The sequence below is a fragment of the Mauremys mutica genome, chromosome 11 (assembly GCF_020497125.1).
Source record: "Mauremys mutica isolate MM-2020 ecotype Southern chromosome 11, ASM2049712v1, whole genome shotgun sequence".
Taxonomy (NCBI): Eukaryota; Metazoa; Chordata; order Testudines; family Geoemydidae; genus Mauremys; species Mauremys mutica.
This window is the reverse complement of record NC_059082.1, coordinates 25,189,497-25,214,229: the sequence shown is the minus strand read 5'-3', so window position 1 is coordinate 25,214,229 and position 24,733 is coordinate 25,189,497. Positions and strand designations below refer to the sequence as shown.

Below are 24,733 nucleotides of genomic sequence, written 5' to 3'. Positions count from 1 at the left end.
CTTTGCATGGTAGGATATTTATGAGGAAGTGCTTTTGGTTGGGAGTCTGATTATTGACCAAGTCTGAATGTTGCCTCAATTTTTATATAATGGAGGTATAATATAGCACTTAAAATATTACTATAGGAAAGAATGATTATTACTTCATGGTAGGTCTGACAGTATTTGTTCATTTAGGTCCTTGCCATCTCTGAAATCACTCCATATCAGGGGCGGAAGTAACTTAAAGGACTTGCCGGTACTCCAGAGTCCTGCGGAGGGGGAGGGGCCTCAACCAGAAGAGGTGTGGCCTCTATGGGAAGAGGTGTGGCCTTTAAATCCTGGGGCTTTTAAATCAGGATTTAAAGGGCTAGGGGATTCAGCTGAAGCTAGGAGCTGGGCCCTTTAAATCACCCCCGGAGCTACCAGCTGCAGAGGCGGCTGGGAGCCCTGGGATTTGGGCAGGGGTGAAAGTAATTTACATTTCTTACCCATATGGTCCAATCGCAAGCAACCCACCTCTCCTATGTACTTCATGGATCCCTCCCATTGCATGACATAGATAGAGAAAATAAAGCTACTATTACTACTACCAGTACTGTCTGTAATAAAACTTTACTACTGGAATAAGCCTGAAAAAGTGAACACTCACTGTCACATTTTTCTCCGTGTCTTCCCTCCTCCTCCAGCCAGGCTGCAGACACTAGGCTCCGTGCTTTCTCCCTGCCTGGCGCTGAGCAGCAGCTGCAGGGGCTACCCTCTAGCTTTCAGCAGGGAGCAAGGAGACTGGCTGAGGGAGGGAGAAGCCTGCCTCCTGCATAAGAACAGTTTAAACTCAGCTGTTCCCTGCACGGTTCAGTAACATTTCAAAGAGGATCTGCAAGTAGTTTGGACATCACAACCATGATCCTCTGCTGGGGAGGGAATGGGATAGATTTGAACTTGGAAATGGTTCCTGATTTTAATTGTGTTTTTTGTGTATACGAGATTCCCTCATCCCGGGGGGCAGAAAAGAACTGCCCCTGCCATGGTCTCTCACACCGTCCCACCCTCCCCCAACAACAACTGGGAGTGAAATTAACAAGGATGCCAGAAATGGCTCCTAACCCTGGGGATTGAACTGCGCAGGGAACAGCTGAGTTTAAACTGTTCTTATGCAGGCAGCAGCAGCAGGCATCTCAGCCAGTGTCCTTACTGCAAGCTAGAGCCTAGAGGAGAACCCCTGCTGTGGGGGAAGTGGGGAGGGGAGGAATGCAGAGCCTTGTCTGCAGCCTGGCTGGAGGAGGGGGAGGGAGGAGACGAGAAACCAATGTGACAGTGAGTTTTCCCCTTCCACCTGCTTTTATTAGCTCTGGATTTAAGCTGTGCAGCCAAATGCTTGTATTTGTTGTGTATATTAGTATTGGAGACAAGATCCCCTCATCCCGGGGGCAAACAAGGACTGCCCCTGCCATGGTCAAACACACCCTCCCCACTCCCCCCAGCTACTGTGAGTGAAATTAACAAGGATGCCAGAAACCACTCCTAACCCCAAGGGCTGAACCACTCAGGGAACAGCTGAGTTTAAACTATTCTTATGCAGGGGGCAGGCTTCTCCCTCCCTCAGCCAGTCTCCTTTTCTTACAGGACCTCCGTACCGGGCCGTACCGGCTTACTTTCACCTCTGCTCCATATCTCACACTTGTAATGATTAATCGTTTCCCCCTCATACCAATATCCAGAACAAGTGTTTTTTTATTAGAGCTGATTGAAATTTCCCATATTTTGAGTACTCATGTTTTTTTAATTATGAAGAGACTCCATTGTCTCCGTAATTTAAGGAAGAATCTTGCCTTCCATTATAGGCCTTACTGTGATCCACTTTTAACGTCACCAAAACAATCAATCCACATGAAAGGTGTCTAAGCAGGAACTTATGCCAGGACAGACATTTCTGGGAAGTTTGAGGCAAACTGTAAAATGCGTTTGGGAGATAGGAGGGATGACCAGAACCTTTTAAATACGATGGGCTACATGAAGTTCTTCATTCTGTGTGTCCCCAGTGCAGACGGTACAAAGTCTAACGCATCAATTAGGGGAACCACATTAGAGATCCAGAAGGTGCTACAGTTCTTTATACTCCGTGGTTCCATTCTGCTTGACTGACGGGTTACCTTGCATACAGCTTTCCCATCAGTTTCCCCACTACACTGGACTCTCAGAAACCTGTTTCAGGAATGCAGTAAATTGTCCTTTCTTTAATGTTGTTTTCATTATGTGTCATATCCTGACCCTGATTTATACAATAGTAAGGGGCATGAAAGCTCCTTATGCTCATATAAAATGGGGGTGCATTGGGAAGACCAGCCCAACAAGAAACCCTTCATGCCCTGTTAGGATATCAGGGAGACATTGTACATATAGTGGAGGAGAGGTGCAATGGCTGGGACAACATAGGAGGTATGGTACTTGAACCTGTCTGAAGTGGCCCTTTCTGCCTCCCACCTCCCCTACTCTATATTGAAACTGGGGTCCTGTGGATGCATACATGAATAGATGTTGTATGAATGGCTTTGTGAGGAATGATCAAAGTTCTGGTTTTGTTTATGCCTACTGTTATTCAGCAAAAACAGCTCATAGATGAGACATCATGGAGTAAATTTTAAGAATTGCGCTTACGGGATGCCTGCACAAAAACTCCTGTTTGTCCATGATTTCTTTCCAAGTGAATCTTTTCAGCCCATTTGAGCACTTAGCTCTGCTAATTGAAGAGGAGCTATAGAGTACATTGTCTTAATCAGAACTATTTCTGTTTTCACTTAGCGATCAGATCTCGATGTCATCAAGCCGTGCGCAGCAAATGCACGCATTTTCTTGGATTCGGAATACCTTGGAGGAGCACCCAGAGACGTCCCTTCCCAAACAGGAGGTTTATGATGAGTATAAGTGAGTGCTGCTGAATTGAATCCATACATCTAGTTGTAGCAATGCATAAAGAGTAGTGTACACAGTACAGATATTTAACCAGATGCTACAATCGCTTACTTTATAAGCAGAGGCTTGAACTGCCTTGACTAAAGTATAGTTAAATATGGTGGGGGTTAGAACTTAAAATCTGACATTGTTTATGTTGACAATGAGGTTTAAATGAGAGGAATTGTGGATGAAATCCTGGGCCTACTGAAGTCAGTGGGAGTTTTGCCATTGACTTTTGTAGGCCGAGGATTTCACCATCTGTGCAGCACAATAAAGAAGTGAAATCTTTTTTCCTGCAGTTTCAGACTTTGAGGAAGGAAGTTGTTAATGTTTTTATAAAATGAAACATAACTAATAATCTGGATATTAAACTTGCTGAAATTAGAGTACAGTATACACAGAAAAGCCCTGCTTCCTGAGACTCTACTCCTGTGTTCAGGTGGAGCCAGTTACAGGTTTGGGACCTAAAAATGCGTTTAATTAATGTCAAAATTAGTGACCAGAGTTTACTTAACTCAGAGAATGGGCGAGTCAGACATTATTCCATTGACACATATATGTCTGTCTTGTATGTCTCAGTGCCTTAGTTCATATTCCTGGTAATAAATGCATATAAGACCAGCTCCTGTGCATTAACATAATGTCTGAGGATGCACTAACTACAGTGATGCAACTGCTACTGTATTCACTATTTGCACTATTGAAAGTAAGATCATAATTTTAAACTCCAGATTAAATAAATCTAAAGTTAAAATTTTTTTTAAAACATAAGGACTTAAATGAATATTATTTATATTATGATAGAAAAAGAGGATTTGTGCACAGAACACTAATAATATCTTGCAGTAAATTTATATTGTCCCTTTCATGCAAAAAAGGCCCAAATGACTTTTTGCAAACTGTGTACATACATCACCACTGAAAGGCAGTGATTTCTTACATGCAAGATGGTGGCAACTAACCAGTGCCCAACACATTGCACAGCAGGGCAAATGGGAGAGTTTTGGTCAAGCAGATGGGAGTAAACCATAACTTCAAAGTGCTAAGAGATCTTAAAGCCCAGACAATACATTGAGTAAGACTGGTCAACCAAAAGACCACATCACACAAAGTCAACTACATGAAAGTCACTTTATCTGCATCAGGAGGATGAAGGGCTGAATCGACCTTACTGGGGTTTGAACAAGTAGTTGTAGATATTTCAAAACTAAGATTTAGTCCACTAAATGATCCCCTCTGGAATAATACACGAAATATTGTGTCTGTCACAGAGAATGAGCCCTCATGCAGTAAGCCTGTTTCCGAGACGTTGCAGTATATCATAATGGTTATAGAATTGGTAACCAAGCCAACACATGTTTGTGTTCAGTTAGATCTCAAAGAAACCATATAGCTAGGAAAGAGATGAGGATTGGAGGAAGGGAGCAGTCAGACAAGAGTTGGCTCTGAATGCATTTAAAACCAAAATCCAAAAATTAATCAGTTCAAAAAAACATGGCCCAATTTCTTGAAGATGAATTTGAATAAAGAATTATGGTGTGGTATTAACAGTTTCAGCTTCCAAATGATTACAGTAAACTGCAAGGTGCTTAGTACTTAGCTCACAGACAATGCACAGTGCTATGACTAGATTTCCTCTGCAGTGTGTATATACATCACCTTAATTAATGCTGTCTGGCAGAGTCACTTGCTCCAACTGAGTTGAAATGTGGTGGTATTAGCTTGCCTGGAGTTGCTGAACATGCACACACCTAGTTCTGAAATCTCACCATCAACTCAAGTTGTGACGTAGGCTAGAAACATAACCAATAGTGCAAGTATGTTGAATTAACCAATCACAGAGCAGTCAGTTACATATACACACAGCAACAAAGGCAACAGCAGCTGCTGCACAAGAAAAAAATGTAAGCGTTATTCTTAAATATATTTCTTATTAAATAATTTATAGCCTGGTTCAGCAACAAATCTGCTTGGCTTCCATGCTGTGCCAAGCTACAGATGCCCAGAAAAATAATCATCTACAGATTGTGTAGTGTGAAACTTGAACAGATTTTCTGTGTAGCTACATCAAGCCTTTGTGTATTGTTTTTTTCCCCTCACAAAATAAGGATGGTGAGGAAATATCTGGGAAAATATCAAATATTTGTAATCTGTTCTCCTTTTAAAGCATCTGTTCTCTTTTAAAAACATTTAGCTTCCATGAATATTTTTTAGTTACCCTCGTGCATCAAAAGGAGAATAGACGCAGGGTAGGAGGTGGTGGGAAATGGCATATAAATAGTAGCATTAGTTCTGATAAGACATGTCTCCCTTCTTGGGGGGGGATTAAGACATCTCAAAACCTACTTTTGTCTGTCACTCATGAATTGTTATTTTCATCCTCCACCTGTGAAGACAGATGTTGTTTGGAGTTCACAATGAGCACTTTATACACACAGATAAGAAAATGCATTAATATTATAAAATATGGAGGGGTCATACGTCCATCAGAGGCTAATGAGACTTTTGAGGAGTTGCACCATAAACCTAACACTTAAATTCCTGCTGTAAATATCAGTCAGAAATTCTTCTTTGTAGTTTTAAAGAAATACTGAATTTCTGCTTCAACTATGATGTGGTGGTTTTATCCTGTTTTATTACAATATAGTTTGGATTCCAAGCGTTTGAAATGTTAAAGGCAGCAACACAGAATCTACCCAAATCCAGCATCGACAAATTTTACTTGTGTTACCTCCCTCTTCAAGTTTCAATGCACTTTTATCTGTATACTAATTCTTCCTTTCTATACGCATTTACTTCTCTTTATGGTTTTATAAGTTGGATGTCTAGGAAGAGATTTGTATTTTGTGATTAGATAGAAGTGACTACACTCATCTTGCCCTTAAAGTGGTAAAATAAATGAAAATTAAATTACAAAATAAAATAGTAGCAGCCCAGGAAGGTTAAGAACTTGCAGTTTAATTCCTGATATGAGGTGGTTCACAGGGACAGATCCACTCTCACTGGCATTAGGAGATGCAGTTTGCACCAACCATCATAAGCAAGGCCCCCTGTGCCCTAGAAGGCTTTAGCACCAGGGAGGGAGGGCAGGTGATGTTTTCTCTATGAGCCTCCCTTCAGGTTTACGTCAGGGAGATGCAGCTTTAAAATGTGCTGGGGACTGCATGGTATGCACTGGGGATGCATTTATTAAATAAATATTTATTAAATAAATGCATCCCCTTATCAAGTCCCCTCATCATTCTGTTTGACACACCCATCCAGCAAAGAGGAGTTTTGTTGATGCAACTTCTTCCCAGCAGTAAGGATTTTCTACCTGGGCCTATGCCATCAGAAACCAGTGTAGATCCTAGACGAATTTAGTGCATAGAGTACGATCCTGCAACCGTTACTCAGGCAAGACTCCCATCTGCCTGAGTAAGGGCTTAATGGGCAGTCATGGCTACATGGCTTCAACTGATGAGAAAATCTTTCAAGAAGAAAATTAAAGATGGTACATGTTGCTGCACTGATTTCTAGCTCTGTCTGGGCTCTGCTGTAAGACTTCTGTTGCTGCAGTCTTGCTGCCACTGTGATGATCTGAGATAAGTGTATCAGATCATTCAAATATTTGAGATAATGGAGCTAGTTGTTCATTTAAGTTTCTGATAGTTAGTAAATTTTGATCAGAAGTTCTTTAGTTCCCATCTTCTTCCTGTAAATTATTAATCACTACTTCACTGTCTGTAGAGAGCAACCACTTGCTCTCTAGATGGTGTGTTTGTAAATGTTAAAGATCTCAAGCAATGAGTTAGAAAAGGAAGACTCAGGAACTAGAATAGAAGAGATTGAGTGCTGAAAACTCAGCTAGATTGATGCAGATTGGGAATTGTGTTAAGTGTTACACATTTTCTTTGTTTCATACACACTATAGTATTGGCTCATACTTTCTGTGATGGGTGTTATGGGGCTGCTGGGGGCCCAGTCAACCCCATCCCATGACACTTAAGCAGGTGTCAGGCTGGGAGAGGAGCTAAAAAGAGAGAAATGCCTGTTTGGGAAGGAGAGCGAATCTTGAGCTCTCACTAGGAGAGAGAAGGTTGGCTGGGCCAGGAACTGGAGTAGATTGTTGCATATGGGTCCTCCCTGAGGGAAGGGAAGATTTTACATTTCTTACTGTTTATTTTGGACTTTGGGTACCCTGGAAGGGGTGGAACTATTACATGACCTAGCTGGAGGGCTAAATTGCCTCAACCCAGAAGGTGTTGGAGTCTGGGTAGAGCAGTGGAAGAGCGAGAGGGAAACCGAGGCAGAGCCACTGCCCCATTGTACCGTGCTACAAGGAGGCATGTACTTTTCTTTACGGAAATAAAAAAATAGTTCAAAAGAATATATAGTGCAGTCCCCTAAAACTGAAACCAATTGGACATACCTTTACAGGGAATGTTTCTGTAAAGTCTTGTGTCTTTATTGGCCTTTATTTCATTAATTTATTTTATGTTCCAAGTAATTTAAATTTTATGTCTCAAGTGCATATTTAGATTGTAGGTCTCACAGAAAAAGTGCTTTATTCTGAGGGCTTGTCAACATGGTGCCTTAGTCTGTATCAGATGGGGTGTAAATTCTAATGGGTTCTTAATGTCCCACACTAACTGGCCTATATGGACTCTGCTGGCATGCACTAAAAGTTCTCTAGTGTGTGTTCATGTAGTCCCGTTTCAAATAGTACTGCATTAATGCACACCAGGGAGCTTTTAGTGTGCTCCAGCAGGGTCCAGATGGTGCGTGTTAGAATTTACACCCCTGTTGGTGTCGATTAAGGCAGTGTGGAGCTAAACCCTGAGTCAACCTTACTGTGGATAGTACAGGGAGGCCCTTTGAAAGTACTCAAGACTCCAGTATCTTTACCATTTCTGATTTGGACACCCCCACCCCCGTCTGCTTTCACTCAACCTGTCCTCCATGCAAGCACAAAAGCTGGGCATATCAAAGCCCACCAACATGCCAAGAGGGCAACAAGCAGAGAGGGGAGCCATTAAGAAAAGGCATTTGGTGCATGGCGCTGAGTCAGCGTGAGACCACAGAGACCATGTGAGGCTTTTCCAGGCTGAGCTTGGAGGAGGGGTTGCAAATGCCATGGAATGGTCTGTCTGTAAATTTAAATTACATGATAAAATAGTAGTCGCTCAAAAAGGTCACAAGCTTGCAGGAGCTTCCAGCCTCGACCCAGGGAACCCCAGGCAGCTGTGTAGATTTGTGGCTGCTGCTAAGTCCTTGTTAGAAACAGACCTGCTATTCTTGGTGGTTGCATATTTTTCTTTTCTTTTTCCCCTTAGAGTGAACATTTTCATTTGAAAAGAAGTAAGCGATAAGGTCCCAAGCCCTGTGCTTGCTACTTTAAGTGGGTTTTACTTGTACCATTCAACTTCAAACAAAGATTTTCAACATTCACTCTCTCAGTTCTCACTAACTACATCAAAGAAACTGTAGAGTACACCCAGATGTATGCTACGGAGATGATGCTTTGTACTGCAGCTGAAAGCCAGAATACAACTGGCATCAGCTAGCTGTATTACCATACCTTTTGAGAGCCCCTAGAGTCAAGTCACAATCCAGTGGAGGCTGGTGACATCTGAAAATGGATAGGTGAAACTGGCAAAGATCCGTTCAGAGACAATTTGCAGCAGAAGGTAAAGGTGCTCCTGAGGCTATGTCTACACTACAAACTTTGGTTGATGCAAGATGTCAGTGTAAAGCTATCACAATTAGTATATTGCTCGTGCGCATGCAAGCTTGGCTGCTTGTGTCAGCACTTCGTGTACTCACAAGGAGAGCTTTTGTTGATGCACAGTGTGGTGCACCATGGTTAGGTATCCCACTGTGCCATGCTCCACCCTCTGGTGCAGTGTTTTTTGGGGAATTTTTGAATACATCGTGGGGCACATGTGAGTCGTGCAAGGGGGTGCTGGGAGCAAAAGGTCAAGTTTCCATCATGCAACTTTCTCCATCCTATAATTCCATACCAATCCCATAATTTTTGTCTGTCTTTTTTTTTTTTTTTAAATCCCACTTTTTGCTGTAGCATCTCTGTCAGAATGTCAAGACCTACAGGTCATGAACCTGGGTCTTGGGAGTCACCACATTCCAATCTTCCACCCAGCAGCTCCAAAGCAGCAGCTAGGACTGGGGATCATGAAGCCCAACTGGGGCACAAGTCCAATCCTTATGCTCTTGATTGGGAAAGCTCCAAGATTCCTGATTGGGCCTCAGCCCCTATGTAAGCCAGGGGAGGAAACAGGAAGTTATTCCTACAACTGGGCTTCACTTGACATGGACCACAGGTCTGGTTGTTTACCTATTCCTGCCTTCTGATCCTGACATCCTGGTGTCCTGACTCAGCCAGACTCTTGGTAACTACCTCCTGGTTCCTGCCCTCCAGTTCCATCACCCGAACCTGACTCAGACTGACTCTTGATCTCTGCCCTCTGGTTTGTCTCTTGATTCTGATCTCCTGGTGTTCCAGTCTAGGCTGATTCCTTGTAATTGGCTCCTGGACTCTGTTTGCATCTAACTCCTAGGCCAGGCCACCCACTTCCCAGCCCTGACACAGAAGCATGGAGCCCGCACAGTTAGGCAGTATTGTCATGAACGCTGCAAACACAAGACAACAATCCTCTGGTATTTGCAGATCTGCAGGAGGTACCTCAACAACACTGGACATGACTATTTCTTTGAGGGACATAGTGAAAAACAATTCAGATTTGTTGATGACATTCATGGAGCAACTGTAGATGATGGAATGCCGCCTGGGCCCAAGAAACAAGCACTGACTGGTGGGATCGCATCGTAATGCAGGTTGGGGAGGCTGAAGAACTTTCAGAGGAGAGAGAGAGGCCACATTCCAGGATTTGTGTTCCAAACTCATGCCCCTCCCGTGCAGGGGCACTAGAGTGAGAGCTGTACTGACCGTTGACAAATGAATGGTGATTGCACTGTGGAAGCTTGCAACCACAGATTGCTACCAGTCTATTCTGTTAATTTATTTTTTTAGATTTATTGTTTTTTAATAGTACTGTAATGTTTGGCATTGTTTTTGGTACACAATCATTTTTTTTGTTTTTTGGAAATAAATTCATCTTTAATACTTGATAACATATATACTGCACAATGCCTAGTGCTACTCAAAGCACATAGCTTCACCTTCAGTGACCCCAAAGAGTATTTTCATCAAATATATGTTGGGATCATTGATGCTTGCAAAGTTGCTATTGAACAGAGGTTTTCAACAGAAAGCTTTACATTTGCAGTAAAAGTGGAGAAGATTATAACTGATGCAGCAAATGGCTTGAAATGGACCTTTCCATAAATATATGGAGATATACCTATCTCATAGAACTAGACGGGACCCTGAAAGGTCATTGAGTCCAGCCTCCTGCTTTCACTAGCAGAACCAAGTGCTGATTTTTGCCGCAGATCCCTAAGTGGCCCCCCTCAAGGATTGAACTCACAACCCTGGGTTTAGCAGGCCAATGCTCAAACCACTAAGCTATCCCTCCCCACCCCATTAATTCATAAGGTTGGAAGGGACCTCAGGGGGTCATCTAGTCCGACCCTCTGCTCAAAGCAGGACCAATCCCCAGACACATTTTTGCCCCAGATCCCTAAATGGCCCCCTCAAGGATTAAACTCACAACCTTGGATTTAGCAGGCCAATGCTCAAACCACTGAGCTATCCCTTCCATGGAGGAGCTCTCTTTTCATTTAGAAATGTTGAGTGATATTTGCAGATCGAGAAATTGCCAGCTTAGTTCGGTGAGCAAAGTGAAGCAATTTTTAAAACAAAACGAAGGCTTGAGTGACATGTTGTCAGAAGTTACAATTCTCCTGAAATTATTCTACACAATTCTGACTACAACCTGCACCACTGAGCGATCATTCAGTTGTGTGTGCCGACTGAAAAATTATTTGCAAACGACAGTGGGCCAAGAATGTCTAAATCACTTAGCATTTCTGCACGTTCCTAAAAACTCTACCTCTGAATTGCAAGACATTGCAAGTCTCCTGGATGACCTCATTTCAAGAATCAAACAATGACTAAAAGTGTTTGCTGCCTCCTGAAGAACATCGTAAAAGAAAGAGCTATATCTGTTTTAATTTTAGAAAGTATTTGCTTTTGAGGGCTATTGACCCAAGAGTGCTTGGTTGTTTCTGTATTCAAAAGAGTATTAATAAAGTTGATATTCTTAGTTAAAAAAAAGTCTTACGATAGTGATATTGTGCAATAAAGGGAAACTGTTAAACGTTTACTGTTTCCAGTCCATTTTTACATTATTTTAAAAAATGTATATCGGTTTACAAGATGGGGTCTGGGGGGTGGGGGACTTAGACCCATTCTGAGCACCACCAAAAATTATACAAACCTGCTGCCCCTGTCTGCAGCATTTGTGTTTGCTGTCTGAGAAGCCCTATTCTGTCCTGGTGCACCTCCCTCTCCTTTTCCTCCTGGGACTCCTGGGCCTGCCTTCTGTTCACTCTTTCCTTCTCCAGGCCTTCTGCTCACAGCCTGATGCAACACTGGCTTGCAGGATCTCGATGAACATGCACTCCCTTGTCCTCTACTTTCTCCTCATCATCAGGTTCGGGCATGGAGGGGGCACCCCTCAAGGCCTCAACGGCAGCAGCTACTGATAAAACAGACAGACATAACGTTGTGTTTACAGTCACAATGGAAAGCAAAAGATAAGTTTCTGCACACTCTTCCCTTATTCCCATAAGAGATTTAAATAAGATATTATTGATGCTTCAGCTTTGGCATGCCTCTGCACAGCACTGCTCTCTAGCTGCACCCGTGGTGAGTATGGCTCACCGTGGGTAAGAAGGGGCAGGAATTAGGAAGGAATTGTTTGGTTGCAAGCAACAATGAAATGCCGGCCCCTGTTTCCATGGTATGAATAACAGGACAATGTCACTGAATACTGGCACTATTTTTCACAGGCAGTGGTGGTTTTAGCTGACATCTCTCAAAGACTGAGGATCACAAAGGCCCAGAGGAACACAGATGCTGGCATCCCAAAGCTGCCCAGACCCCTATGCTGCTAGCCTGTTTATTGCAATGCTGCCTGCTGAAGTCTTCATGGAGTCAGAGCCACCTTAGGGGTGGACGACATACATGACCGCCCAAGGTGCTGTGGTCAGAGGGATGCCATGGTCAACCCTTCCCTCCTACCCCCTACCCCCCCCAAAACACACACACAGCCAGCCCAAGGCCCCTTTAATCCCCGAGCACAGGGCCCAGAGCCGGGGAGGGCCAGAGCTGGGGGCACCCCAACTGGGGACTCCTACTGTGTGACGGGCTCCGGCTGTTAATCCTGGCCCGGCTGGGGAGGGATGGGACTTCCTCTTCCTCTGCATGGGCTGCTCCTGTGGGCAGATAAGACCCATCTCCAGGAACCTCCTCTGGCTGCAGGAAGTTCTGCACCCTCCCTTCCCCACCCCCAGCTTCCTGCTGCCATTGCTCCCCAACCACGCAGGGGTGTCACTGTAAGAGGAGCTGTCCCCCCGTTTGCCCAACCCCCGTGCATCTGGACTCAGAATGCCATTTTCCCTAAGGCCAGCTCTGCACGGAGTGGTGTGGGAAAGTGTCCGACTGTGAAGGAAGAAATAAGGAAGCCACCCCTAGAAACCTTCAGGAGAGGATTTCAGATATCTCCATGGAAATTACATCCAAATCTCTCAGGAGGATACAAGGACATCCCTGTATACATAAACAAACTTCTCTGCATGCCCCCACTTTCCCATTGCCTAGTATTACAGGGGAATGAAGAGCAGATAATAACTCTACCTCTTTTCGTATGAGTAAAACAGTGAAAAGTTGGTATCTGTGTCCTGCTAACTGAGGACAGGAGACATTCCAGAAGACTGGAAAAGGGCTTAAATTGCAGCAAGAGCAGTTTAGGTTGGACAATATGAAAAACTTCATATCAGAGTGGTTAAGCACTGGAATAAATTGCCTAGGGAGGTTGTGGAATCTCCATCATTGGGGATTTTTAAGAGCAGGTTGGACAAACGCCTGTCAGGGATGGTCTAGATAATACTTAGTCTTGCCTTGAGTGCAGGGGACTGGACTAGATGACCTCTCGAGGTCCCTTCCAGTTCTATGATTCTATGAGGTTGAGCCAGGCACTAGCTTCACATTTAAACACTCTAAGGTAGAACACATGCACATGCTGTCCTGAGGTTCCTTCCCCCAGGATTGGGCTCTTCTGTGCTCGGGCTGAGGGAAGGTCAAGTGCCTCTCTCCTCCCCGCTGTAGCCCCCCTGCAGCCGGCCTGAGCTGGGAGAGGAAGGGACAGGGCCAGAGCCTCTTCCAGCCACGCTCTGGGACGCTGCCCAGTGCAGCGCAGTGTCCTGGCTGACTGGGAGAGTGCCTGGCTGCGGCAGCAGCAGGCTGCCCCCCAACCCAGTCTCAGTTTCTGGGGACAGCGGCCAAGTGAGCCTGAGCCCTCATCCCCTCCAGCATGCTCAGAGTCAGCTCCTGTCCCCAGAAGCTGTGCCTGGGCAGGGAGCGGGCTGCCACCCCTCCCCAGCCAGGCTCTCTCTCAGCCAGCTACTGCTGCGCACACAGCATGCTGGCTGGCTGGGGAGGGTCTCCAGGCAGCCTCATAAGTACGGATGGTCTGTAGCAGGCTGCCCACTTAGCCACATCATCTGCTTGGCTACAGAGGTCAGCAGGCTGGTTCTTAGCCAGCACTAGCAGCAACTCGCTGGCTTCTCCACACTCCTGCCAACCAATCTCTCTGCTCCTTCGTTACCTTGTTCCTGCAGCTCCTGCCTGGTACCCAGCCTTGCCTCTGTCCTGCCCCAGCCTGGAACCCTCCCCCCTTTGTCTGCTCCCCTGCTTCCTCCAGTTCCTCTTCCAGTTGGAAGGCTCTGGCTCCAGACTCTGGCTTGATCCTTGGTTCTGGTATCCATTTCCTGCCTTCCCATTTGACCCTTGACTTTGGTTCCAAACTACAGATGCCCGCTCCGACCACTAGGCCTGTCACCCACTCTGACCACTAGGGTAGACTGCCTTTGTCCCAGTCGGCTGACACTACTCCAGGCAGGAGCACATCTAGAGTGCATAGGCAGCATGATTGATTGAGCTTTTGACCACAACACAGAAGAGCTCCAAGCTGGGCAATCAGGAAAAGCCATTTCAAAAATATGCAAGTGTATAGAAGGGGGAGGGTGGCTTCCAGTCTTTGTGACCCTGGACAGTGGAAGTCACAATTGTGACCAGAGCGGTCAGCGTCAAGCATTGTGGGACAGCTGCTGGGTGACGGTTAGGATCAACATAGGTCAGGCAGCATCTACATTTGCCCTAGAGTATGTCGAGCATGCTTCAATGCTATTTGGGAAGGTGGTGTTACTGTGTCACTGCTTAAGCTGGCAGGAGACAAATTTGAGTGTAGACACATGCACAAATAAGTTGTCAGAAGGTGACGTATGTCAGCCTAACTTTGTAGTGTAGACCAGGCTTTTGAGTAGTCACAAGAATTTTCTTGGACTCCCAGCACCCTGGTCTTTTATGTTTCCACCATTCTCTTTCACCTAAATAAAGCAAAAAGCATGAGATGGTCTTATCCCAAGAGAAACCTACTAAAGGGGCCAGCAAATCCTGCAAGGCTGACCTCTCTGAATTTTACTGCAATCATCCCATCACTTTGGGGGAGTGTAGAAGGGGAAATGGAGATCCTCTGGTGAGGGACGCCTCAGTCATGTGGTGGCAGAGGCTTCCAGATGGATGACTGAATCCTCTAAGCTTCTCTGCTGGCTGCCTCCTCATGTCTGTATGGCTTGGGTTAAGTCATGCTGTGATTGTGACAGCAGCTGCAGAGGCGCTCACTGGGGGCTAATGCTGTTGGTGCTCCTTTCTCCCTTTGTATCTCCCAGGGCAGATTACTGGATCTGGATACCCTCCACTCATGGAAATGGAGGTCATTATCTACAGCCCTGTATATGCTCTGATCTCATAATGATAATGATGAAAAACACAAATAGCAGATATTTGTTCAATAATATGTGGGACCTTGACTATCATAGGGGTGCTTTAAAATCCTCTCAGTTCTATGGACTGATCACCTGCCTGCATTCTCCCCCATGTGTAAGGTGCTGGCTTGTCTCCCTAGTCCAGGAAAAACTTTTTACAGGCACCATTTTGTTCTCCAAACTTCTAACTTAGACAAAATAACAAACACAAAAACAGTTCCTCGACCCACTCTGTGCTGCAGCTCCCAGAGGCCTGTCTCCTTTCCCATCTCCCTATTGTCACTCCTTCTCAACTGAGCTCTCTCAGCCCTTTATAGGGCTCACCCTTCCCAGTTGGGTCTCATAAATTCAACAGATCTGAGTGGCCCAGGTCTCCTGGGCCTTAAAGGAGCAGGCCACCCTGTTATATTGACAGTGAAAATATGCTTTGCTTGTATCCCAACACCTCTACAACCATCCACATTAGTCATGATTTCAGGAGGGAGCCTTTGACTGGTATATTGATATACAGAAAATCACTGCTAATTAGTGCCATTACTATTCTTGCTGTAGCAGGTGGTACTGGGAATGAAACTCCAGTTTCTGGAGTGCTGTAGCATCTGTAAATTAGTTTCTCTAATCTATAGAATCATTGTGCTTTCTCTGTTTATTTTCAATTAGAAAGCTTTTTGTTAGATTCATAAAAGCTGAATTTTGCTAGCGTTCATGTGTTTTGTGCTGTTTAGTTAGAATACCAGGCACTGTGGTTTGTGAAAAGGTGCTGTAAGTACATACAGATTTCTGCATTATCATTTAAGAACTTACTATGTGGATATGGTTCCAAAATAGCTTCCATTATTCCCTGCTTTAACATGCTTCTTATTTTCCAGAAAATTCACATTTTGGATTAAAATGATCCATTCTTGTTCTTGTTCAGGGTCACATTTTTGTGGGGAGAGGTATGGATGTTAGAGCAAAATTCCTTCTGCTGTTTTCTGTGTATTGGAGGAATGGGGAAAAGATACAACCCTGCCTAGATCAATATAGCTTATTTTCCTAAATGTACAGGAATATTCTATACAGATATAAGTATCTTTGAACCAGTATAACTAGGCCACATTATGAGATTGCACTGTTTATCTTTTTCTAAACCAATAATTGTAACAGTACAAAAACTCTATGTAGACCAGCCCTGGATTAACAGGGGCCTGCCAAACCCATTTAACCAGTTTTAAACATATAGAAATGTGTCCACACAGGGATTTGCACCAGTTTTAACTAAACTGGCTTAATTAAACCAGGGCAAGTTTGTGTGAAGACAAACTCCTACAGGCTCTGTGGCTCATTAGCTATTCCCCATTAGTGCTAATATCCCAGATGAGTTTATTAAATTAAGTTCTAACCTTTTTGAGGTGTTCACATGCAGGGTCTTCCACGCTCTTGACATATTGGCAAAATCTCTAATTCTGTTTTTCGACTATTCATACGTGGCCTCACACCTTGTTACACCCAAGCAATTTTAACCCATGTATTGGCCAGTCAGATTTCTTCTTTTATCCAAACCATGTCTGAAATACATGTAATGAAACATGATGAAATAATAACCAAATTGTATAGCAAATCTTAACCATTCTCCAAATAATGTCACTCTGTATTAAATCTCCTCATGACTTGCCTTTGAACCTGAAAGAGTACAAGGCAGAAACGACTGTATTAATAGCTCTGTTTATGCATTTTTAATGTATTCAGTTCATTGTGGATTGATTCATTAATGTTAAATGTGGTTCTAAATATGGATGGGTCTGAGGGTTTTTTGTTTTGAAGCCTTTGATGGAAGTCTAATGTGTAGGATGGCCTTTTGCATTAATACCAGTTTCATTCACATTTTCTTTCCCTCTCTTTCAGGAGCTATTGTGACAATCTTGGCTACCATCCATTAAGTGCTGCTGACTTTGGAAAGATCATGAAAAATGTCTTTCCAAATATGAAGGCCCGCCGTCTGGGCACAAGAGGCAAATCAAAATATCCTTTGCTAGAATACTTTTCAGTAATCTCTTCTGCGCTTGCTTGAAGAACATCTGTTGTTGTAGCTCAACTATCAGCTAAATTTAGAAGTAAAATTAAATCAAGAAATGAAAACAATTTCCCCAAAGTGCTTTGTAGAATACTTGGAAATTTGTTAATCTTCTGTTGTTAAGATGTAAGAAAAGTCTTCAGAAATTTTGTATCTGTTTGAGTTCATCTGATTCTAAATGTTTAGTTGTTCCTGTAGTTATTTACCTTGAAAAATAAAAAGATGGGTCTTAGATAAAACAACTTGCATTAGATCCATGCAATACCTTTTATGCCATAATAACACAATTAAGGAGAATTATGATCTTAACTTCCTTGTCCTGTACCAGTGCAAATCAATAATGTAAGAAATTAAGATGAAACCATTGATGCCTCTTAAGCAATATTAAATTGTTTAAAATTGCCACCCCTCACCCCACAGAAATGCTCAGGCTACATAGCACTTTTTTTTTTGAGGGGGAGAGGAAGGTTAATTGTTGTTTAAAAGCAGAGAGGAATGAACTTGATGTCAGTGAGGAAGGAGTTCCGCATGCAAGAATCTACGAAAGCAATAACACAATTAACTGGTGACCTCAGATGTAACTTGGGATACCTGAAAGGATGATGTCAGAGCACAAATAGGTATCTCTACTATAGACAGGGCTATGCACAGTTAAAGTCATTAAAAAAGCCAATAGGCCCAACCTTATGTCACCCCATCACTTAACAGGCAGGCAGTGTGAAGAACTCAGATCAAGGATAATATGAAAAAGTTTGCTCAAGCCAGTGAGGAAACATTGTGCTGCATTATCATGATGAGCAAGCTATGAAAAAGCCCTGCCAGGAGGGAATTGCAGTATTAAACCTAAAGGCCATGAGGACATGTGTTGGTCTGACATAAGTAAGGGAGCAGCATTTATAGATTGTGTAACAGAAACACCTCTATTCCATCTTTAACAAGGTACGGTGTTCCTGGAAAAACTGGTTGAAAACTACATCAAGTTATTTAATCTTGCACATTACCTCTGAACAAGTCCACTCAGCAAGCGGAGACATGAAGGCAGTCAACTTGTATCTGTCAGGAAGAATTTTGTCTTCCTAAAGCTGAGGATCAGTCTGTGTATTATGTATCTTTACATATGATGAAAGATGTGCTAATCACCTCAAATAAAGAGGGGGTGGCTCTGATGCATCCAGCTGGCAAAGTCAGCCAATCATTCTTCCACATCTAAGATTGAGCATTCAGACTCCATGGGGCAACAGATATGTAACTATAATTTGCATGCCCATGTCTTTAGAAATGAGATCATGAGAAGGCCTCATAAATGTTGAGTCACATGGGAGATTGATCTCTGGAGGGTATGGCGTTTCACATTCCTCACTGGTGATCTACAGTTTTCTGTAACCACAGATTGACTCTTGTCCTCTTAAGGTCTGTATGACTTGAAACACTGGATGGCACTGGCATATTGTCTATCTATGAAAGGCATGCATTGCATGCCCAAGGACCAGCTCTGCCTGTAGAACAATTCTGCGCAGCCCCCAAACATTCATGGAACGTGCATTTAAATTTTTAATGGTGAGAGTAATTAACAATTGGAACAATTTACCAAGGGTCATGGTGGATTCTCCATTGCTGACAATTTTAAAATCAAGATTGGATGTTTTTCTACAAGATCTGCTCTAGCAATTATTTTGAAAAATTTTGAGGGCCTGTGCTATACAGCAGGTCAGACTAGATCAGTGGTTTTTAAACTTTTTTCCTGGGGACCCAGTTGAAGAAAATTGTTGATTCCCGTGGCCCAACAGAGCTGGGGATGAGGAGTTTGGGGTATGGGAGAGTCTCAGGGCTGGGGCAGAGGGTTGGGATGTGGGGGTGAGGACTGCGGGGTGGGGTTAGGAATGAGGGGTTCAGGATGTGGGAGGGTGCTTTGAGGTGTGGGAGGGGGTTGGGACTCTGGGTTGGGGGTACAGGCTCAGGGGTGGGGTCAGAGATGAGGGGTTTGGGGTGCAGGAAGGGGTTTCGGGTGCGGGGGGTCTCAAGGCAGGGGGTTGGAGTGCAGACTTACCTCTGGCAGCTCCTGGTCAGCGGCACAGCCATGGTGCAGAGGCAGGCTTCCCGCCTGTCCTGGCATCGCGTACCAGGCTGCACCCCGGAAGCAGCCAGCAGTGGGTCCAGCTCCTAGGCGGCGGTGCACAAGCAGCTCCACTGGCCCCCCTTCCTAGAAGCCAGACCCGTTGCTGGCTGCTCCCGGGGCACAGCACGGTGTTGGAACAAGTAGGCACTAGCCTGCCTTAGCTGGGCAGCACCGCCAATGAGACTTTTAACATCCCAGTTGGCACTGCTGACCAGAGCCACTAGGATCCCTGGGTGCTGAGCAAGACAACCCAATTCCTTACATGCCGGGTCATGACCCGAACTTTGAAAAACACTGGACTAGATTACCACAGTGGACCCTTCTGGCCTTGGAATCTGTGAATCTGTTAAAGGAGAGACTTCAGTGCTTAGTTGGTAGCAGTTAACTATATATGCCTTCTAGTTTAGAGAATCAGTGCTTCATGTAATAGGTAATCGGAAAATTATGAATAAGACAAATCATTCTCTTATCAACTCAGGATGATTAAAATATGGCCTTATCTTATAAAGAGTTGTTAATCTACCAGAGAGAGGCATAAAAAGAACCAATGTCTGGAAGTTAAAACCAGGCAAATTCGAATTAGAAACAAGACACACATTTTTAACAAGGAGGGTGATTAACCATTGGGACCACTTACCCAGGGAAGTGGTGAATTCTCCATCTCTTGAGGTCTTCAGATTCATATTGGATGCCTTACTGGGTACCCAAACACAAGTACTTGGGCTCAGTACAGGGATAACTGGTTGAAATTCTTTGGCCTCTGTGATGCAAGGGGTCAAACTACATGATCTAATGATCCCCTTTGGCCTTTAAATCCATGAAACATACCGAGGGCCTGCAAATTACAGCATTTAGGCAGACTGCTGTGCTCACATGGAACCACAGTGGGCTCCATGGGGGTACAGGACTGTACCCATGCAGATGACAGTGTAGGACTGGGATCCATAATTTACACTGTTTAGATTCCTGGCTTAATGTAAAAGATTTTTTAATGTAATGCCAACAAGTGTGGAGCCTGCATTTTGCTTTTGCTTATAAAATCCATATTAGGAAAGTAGAAGAGTGTTTGAAAACGTGTGCCATTTTGTTACAAACCAAGGAGCAGAGAATATTTAGACCTTAATTTATGATCACATATTGCTACAGTGGACTGAGGAAGAAAGCTTTTGTGCATATGCCAACACTGCCCAACCTTGGCTTCCATAAAACTGGAGATGGGGTACAGTATCTACATATGTATTTGTGCAAACTAACTTTAACCATATTTTCTTTTAATATGTAACATTATTGAAACAAAAAACATTTCATAAGAAGTATGCAACTAAAGAGCTGTGAAGTTTGTAAAAAAATTATAGTTTGTTTTTTTTTACAAAACTCTCATATCCCAAAACAAGCCTAGTTGGATTTGCTTTAAACTTAAGTAACAATTGGAATGCTATTAATAAAAACGATGATCTAATTTAGCAGCTCTTCACAGTGTCACCACCTACAAATTATTATTTGTTAAATTCATAATTCTCTGTGTATTTTTGCCTTCACTATAAAAAAACCCAAAAGATCACTGTTAGAAAGGGAGCAGGAGTCACAGTGACGCAAGCATCTTCCAGATAACAGGTGGCATGCTAAATCGGTAGGCTCAGAAGAAAAGTAGAAAAACACTAAAAATGCTTTGCTAATTTTAGTTTGGCTTTTCATGCAAGGAGCATTGGATTGTGGGTAGTGAAAGTACCAGAATTACTCATGCAATATTCTTCCAGAACTGCAATAGTAAAGTAACATAATGTCCCTGCGTGTGCACAAGCGGTAGGAAAATATTGATGTGTTTCATCTTGGATAATGCTGATATAGATGTAGAATGTATAGATTTTTTTTTAATTAAGTAAATGAGTTCCATTTCTGTATCATTTGCTCTAGGGTTGTCATTGCTTTTTAATAACTAAGCTTTGCTTTTTCTTTGCATTAGTTGGATGGGTCAGATCCATCAGGGCAGCTACAAAGTGCTGATGAGGAAGTTGTGTCGGCCGCCTGTCGACTTGTGTGCGAATGGGCCCAGAAAGTCCTAAGCCAGCCATTTGATTCAGTCTTGGATTTAGCTCGTTTCCTTGTCAAAAGTCACTACATCGGCACCAAATCAATGGCAGCTTTAACAGTAATGGCAGGGGCGCCAGCAGGTAATGGGTTAACTCTTATATCTGAACCTCTGGGATGGGTGATCTCTTATTTCAGAAGAAAGTTAATGCATTTTGTGTAATGATGACTTTTTAAATTTAAATAGGAAGATCTGTTGGATGTCACCTGTTGGAGTGTGGCCCAGTTGAGGAGTGGCTGAAAGATATGTTAGTCTGATGACCATTAGGTGAAATGAGTTAGTAGTGTGAGTCCCCCCTAATGAGTAAGCATCCACATCACTAACATCCTGGTTCCAGAAAGCTCCCGTACCTTATGCATGTCCAGAATAGGGATGGATTTAAACAAATATTAAAGTGCTTTGACTGAATCGGAGTCTAAATTGCTGACTTGGTTGGTTCCCGTTTTGGCTGGCTGAGCATGGAGGCCTAGGGTTTGAAGTTGCAAAGCCCTGCAGTGGACTTGGAGGGCTGGAAAAGGGAAGCTTGAATTGCCATTGCCTATATTGTGCCTATTCTGTGATTTTAGTTTCCCCGGCTGTTAAACTGGCTCCTTTCACCAGTGCTATAAGAGGGGAAAGTTAATATGACTATTTTTGCTGCAGTTGGGATTTTTATGTTTGTTAGTTGTAAGGAAAGAGAATGGGGATGTCGAGTAAAATATTGTCACATCTGGTTGGAGCAGTTGACTACCTGGGAAAAGAGAGAAGCCTTTACATAAACTATGGTTTACATTCACTGGGATTATTCCGTGGGGACTGTGGAACCCTGATTGCTGCTCCAAAAGAACTACTACTCCAGAATCCAGCATCTGAACAACAGAGAAAGGATGTGAAGGGAGGAATATTTGGCTACATTAATGTTAATTGTGACATTACACATGGTACAATCTGGAGTGATGGACAAATGTGTACCCTCAATTCTTCAACCTGGGGTGCCTTTTACACTGCTTCACTGTTAGAGCAACCGCTTCTGGTTTGCCCACACGCAGCCTCCAGCATGTAAATTGCTCATATCCTCTGAGTGCTGTAGCCAGCCACTCCTGAATTATATTGCAGAGCAACACCAGCAACTTCCCAGTCCCAGACTTGTCCCCAGAAATGTGCATCTTGTATTGCCCAGGACCCTCCTTAACAATGCAAGCTCAAAAAATCCATCATTTTATTAATAGACAATGATAGGCACAAATCTTGTTATCTCAAAGAGAGTTTCCCAATAGGGTTGCCAACTTTCTAATTGCTGACAACTGGACCCCCCCGCCCAGCCCCACCACCTGCTTCACCTCTTCCTCCAAGGCCCCACCCTTGCTCTGCCTCTTCACTTGAGGCCCTGCCCCCCATCGCTCACTGCTCTTCACCCTCCCCCTTCTTTGTAGCTGGATCCTCTTCACCTCCATCCCTGCCCCCCTGAGCTGGACTCCCTCTGTTCTGGAGCTGCAGCCTGATATGGGGTCTGCCTGCCTTCCCACGAGATGCCGGTAGGAGGTGGCCCCAGCTGAGCAGTGGCTAGCATGGGTTGATGACCTGCGCATCCCTCCCCCCTCCTCCTACCCGTCCGCAATAACTGGATTTTTAGTGTCCAATCAGTACATCTGACCAGACACTGCCAGGCCCCCTTTCTAACTGGATTTTCCAGTCAAAAACTGGGCACCTGGCAACATTATTCCCCAAATATTTCAATCCAAACATACTGGCTTAGATAAAATAATAAAACAAATTAATTAACTACAGAAAGATAGATTTTAAGTGTTTACAAGTAATGAGGCATAAAAGTCAGAATTTGGTTACAAGAAAATAAGAGGTAAAATGCAACTAATAGATAAAGTTAATTCAAAGTAAAATTTCTCTCACCACATGATTTTGCGCTCTTACTGGGTGGATGTGTTTCAGCCAGGAACCCTCCCCCAATCCAATGCTCCTTTCCTTGTCTTTCAGGCATTGTGGATGTTGTAGGCAGAGAGAAAGGGAGGAGAGAGAATCTGAGGAGTTTGCTCCCCTTTTTTTGTAACAATTCTCAATGAAGAGAATTATCTTCTGCTGGGGTTCAGGTGACAGTGAGTCTGTGGGACGGGAACTTCCAGCTGTTTCTTTGCCAATATGTAAATTTTTCACTCGCAGCCTTCTACTTGCCACAGAATGGCTGCTTAACCAGGTGATAGTCCATTTGATTATGCTGACACCTGGCTAGCCTTTTGTCTCTGGAGAACTGGTTTGAAGCGGTTTCCCTAGACTTGGAACATGTATTATACAGTATTAACTTTACATGCAAAATACTTTACCAGGACAATAATGTTCAGTAGATTGTGAGATTTCAAATGATACCTCACAGGCATACTTTGTACAAAATTCATCGTAGTCTTGTAAAAAGGATGAATATAAGGATACAGATTTCACAATCATCTGAACAGTAGAGAAAAGAGATGAAGTGAGGAATATTTGGCTACATTAATTGTTACTAAAATAATAAGGATTTTTCAATTTTAAACTAAATACATTTTCCCTTTAAAATGTAAAATGTTAAAAGTTGCATTTGAAATCATGATAATCTGTGTTAAGGCCTAAATAATATATTTATTTATATATTCAAATAATTTAAATAAATAAAAAGAGGCATCAGTGAACCTTCTTCAAATGAATTAAAGGGTGTTGCTTTTTATAATCGTATACAGAAGATCAACACAAGCTTTATAAATAGGTCACAATGTCATGCATTGCATTAAGTATCTGTGTTATTTTCAATCTTACAGTGGAGCACGATACTTACATTTTTCCAAATGTAAGTATTTTCAGTTTCTGTTGTGCAAAAAGCTTTTATCTTAATTACTTTTCATTTCATTTAAGTAGTAGGTGCACAGAGAATATTTTTTTCATTAAGTCTAGTTCATTCAAATTTGAGAAATCAATTGGGAGTTGAAAAAGTTGTGTTCCTCTTTCAGATTATGAATAAAAACCAGGATGAGATCTACTAATTCTAAAAACTTGAAAGAAATGGGGCTAGATTTTCAAAGATATTTAGGCCATAGACACCATCTGTATCTTTAGGCACAGGGGTCAGCAACCTTTCAGAAGTGGTGTGCCGAGTCTTCATTTATACACTCTAATTTAAGGTTTCACATGCCAGTAATACATTTTAACATTTTTAGAAGGTCTCTTTCTATAAGTCTATAATATATAACTAAACTATTGTTGTATGTAAAGTAAATAAGGCTTTTAAAATGTTTAAGAAGCTTCATTTAAAATTAAATTAAAATGCAGAGCCCCGCTTGCGTGCCACCTTCGGCACCCGTGCCATAGGTTGCCTACCCCTGTTTAGGTACCTAAATACTTGTGAAAATCTGACCCACGGTGACCAGAAACAACCCATCAATTCACTAACTACACAGTTAATATTTCCTTTGTTTAATAAAGAGTTAGTTTTAAATGCAAAACATGTTTTGATCAACTTAATTTGTTTTCTGATGTATCCAGCACTTAAGGTAGTATAATTTAACTAATA

General features: G+C 43.1%; 1 protein-coding gene across 1 annotated transcript in view; it reads left to right on the top strand.

Moving 5' to 3' along the window:
• Positions 1 to 24,733, top strand: part of RFX7 (regulatory factor X7) — a 106,741-nt gene that overhangs the window by 65,508 nt on the left and 16,500 nt on the right. The window contains exons 4-7 of the mRNA XM_044979079.1: positions 2,782 to 2,904; positions 16,828 to 16,944; positions 20,247 to 20,331; positions 21,076 to 21,283. Of these exons, the coding sequence (XP_044835014.1) occupies positions 2,782 to 2,904; positions 16,828 to 16,944; positions 20,247 to 20,331; positions 21,076 to 21,283 (533 nt within the window). The remainder of the gene's footprint in view (positions 1 to 2,781; positions 2,905 to 16,827; positions 16,945 to 20,246; positions 20,332 to 21,075; positions 21,284 to 24,733) is intronic.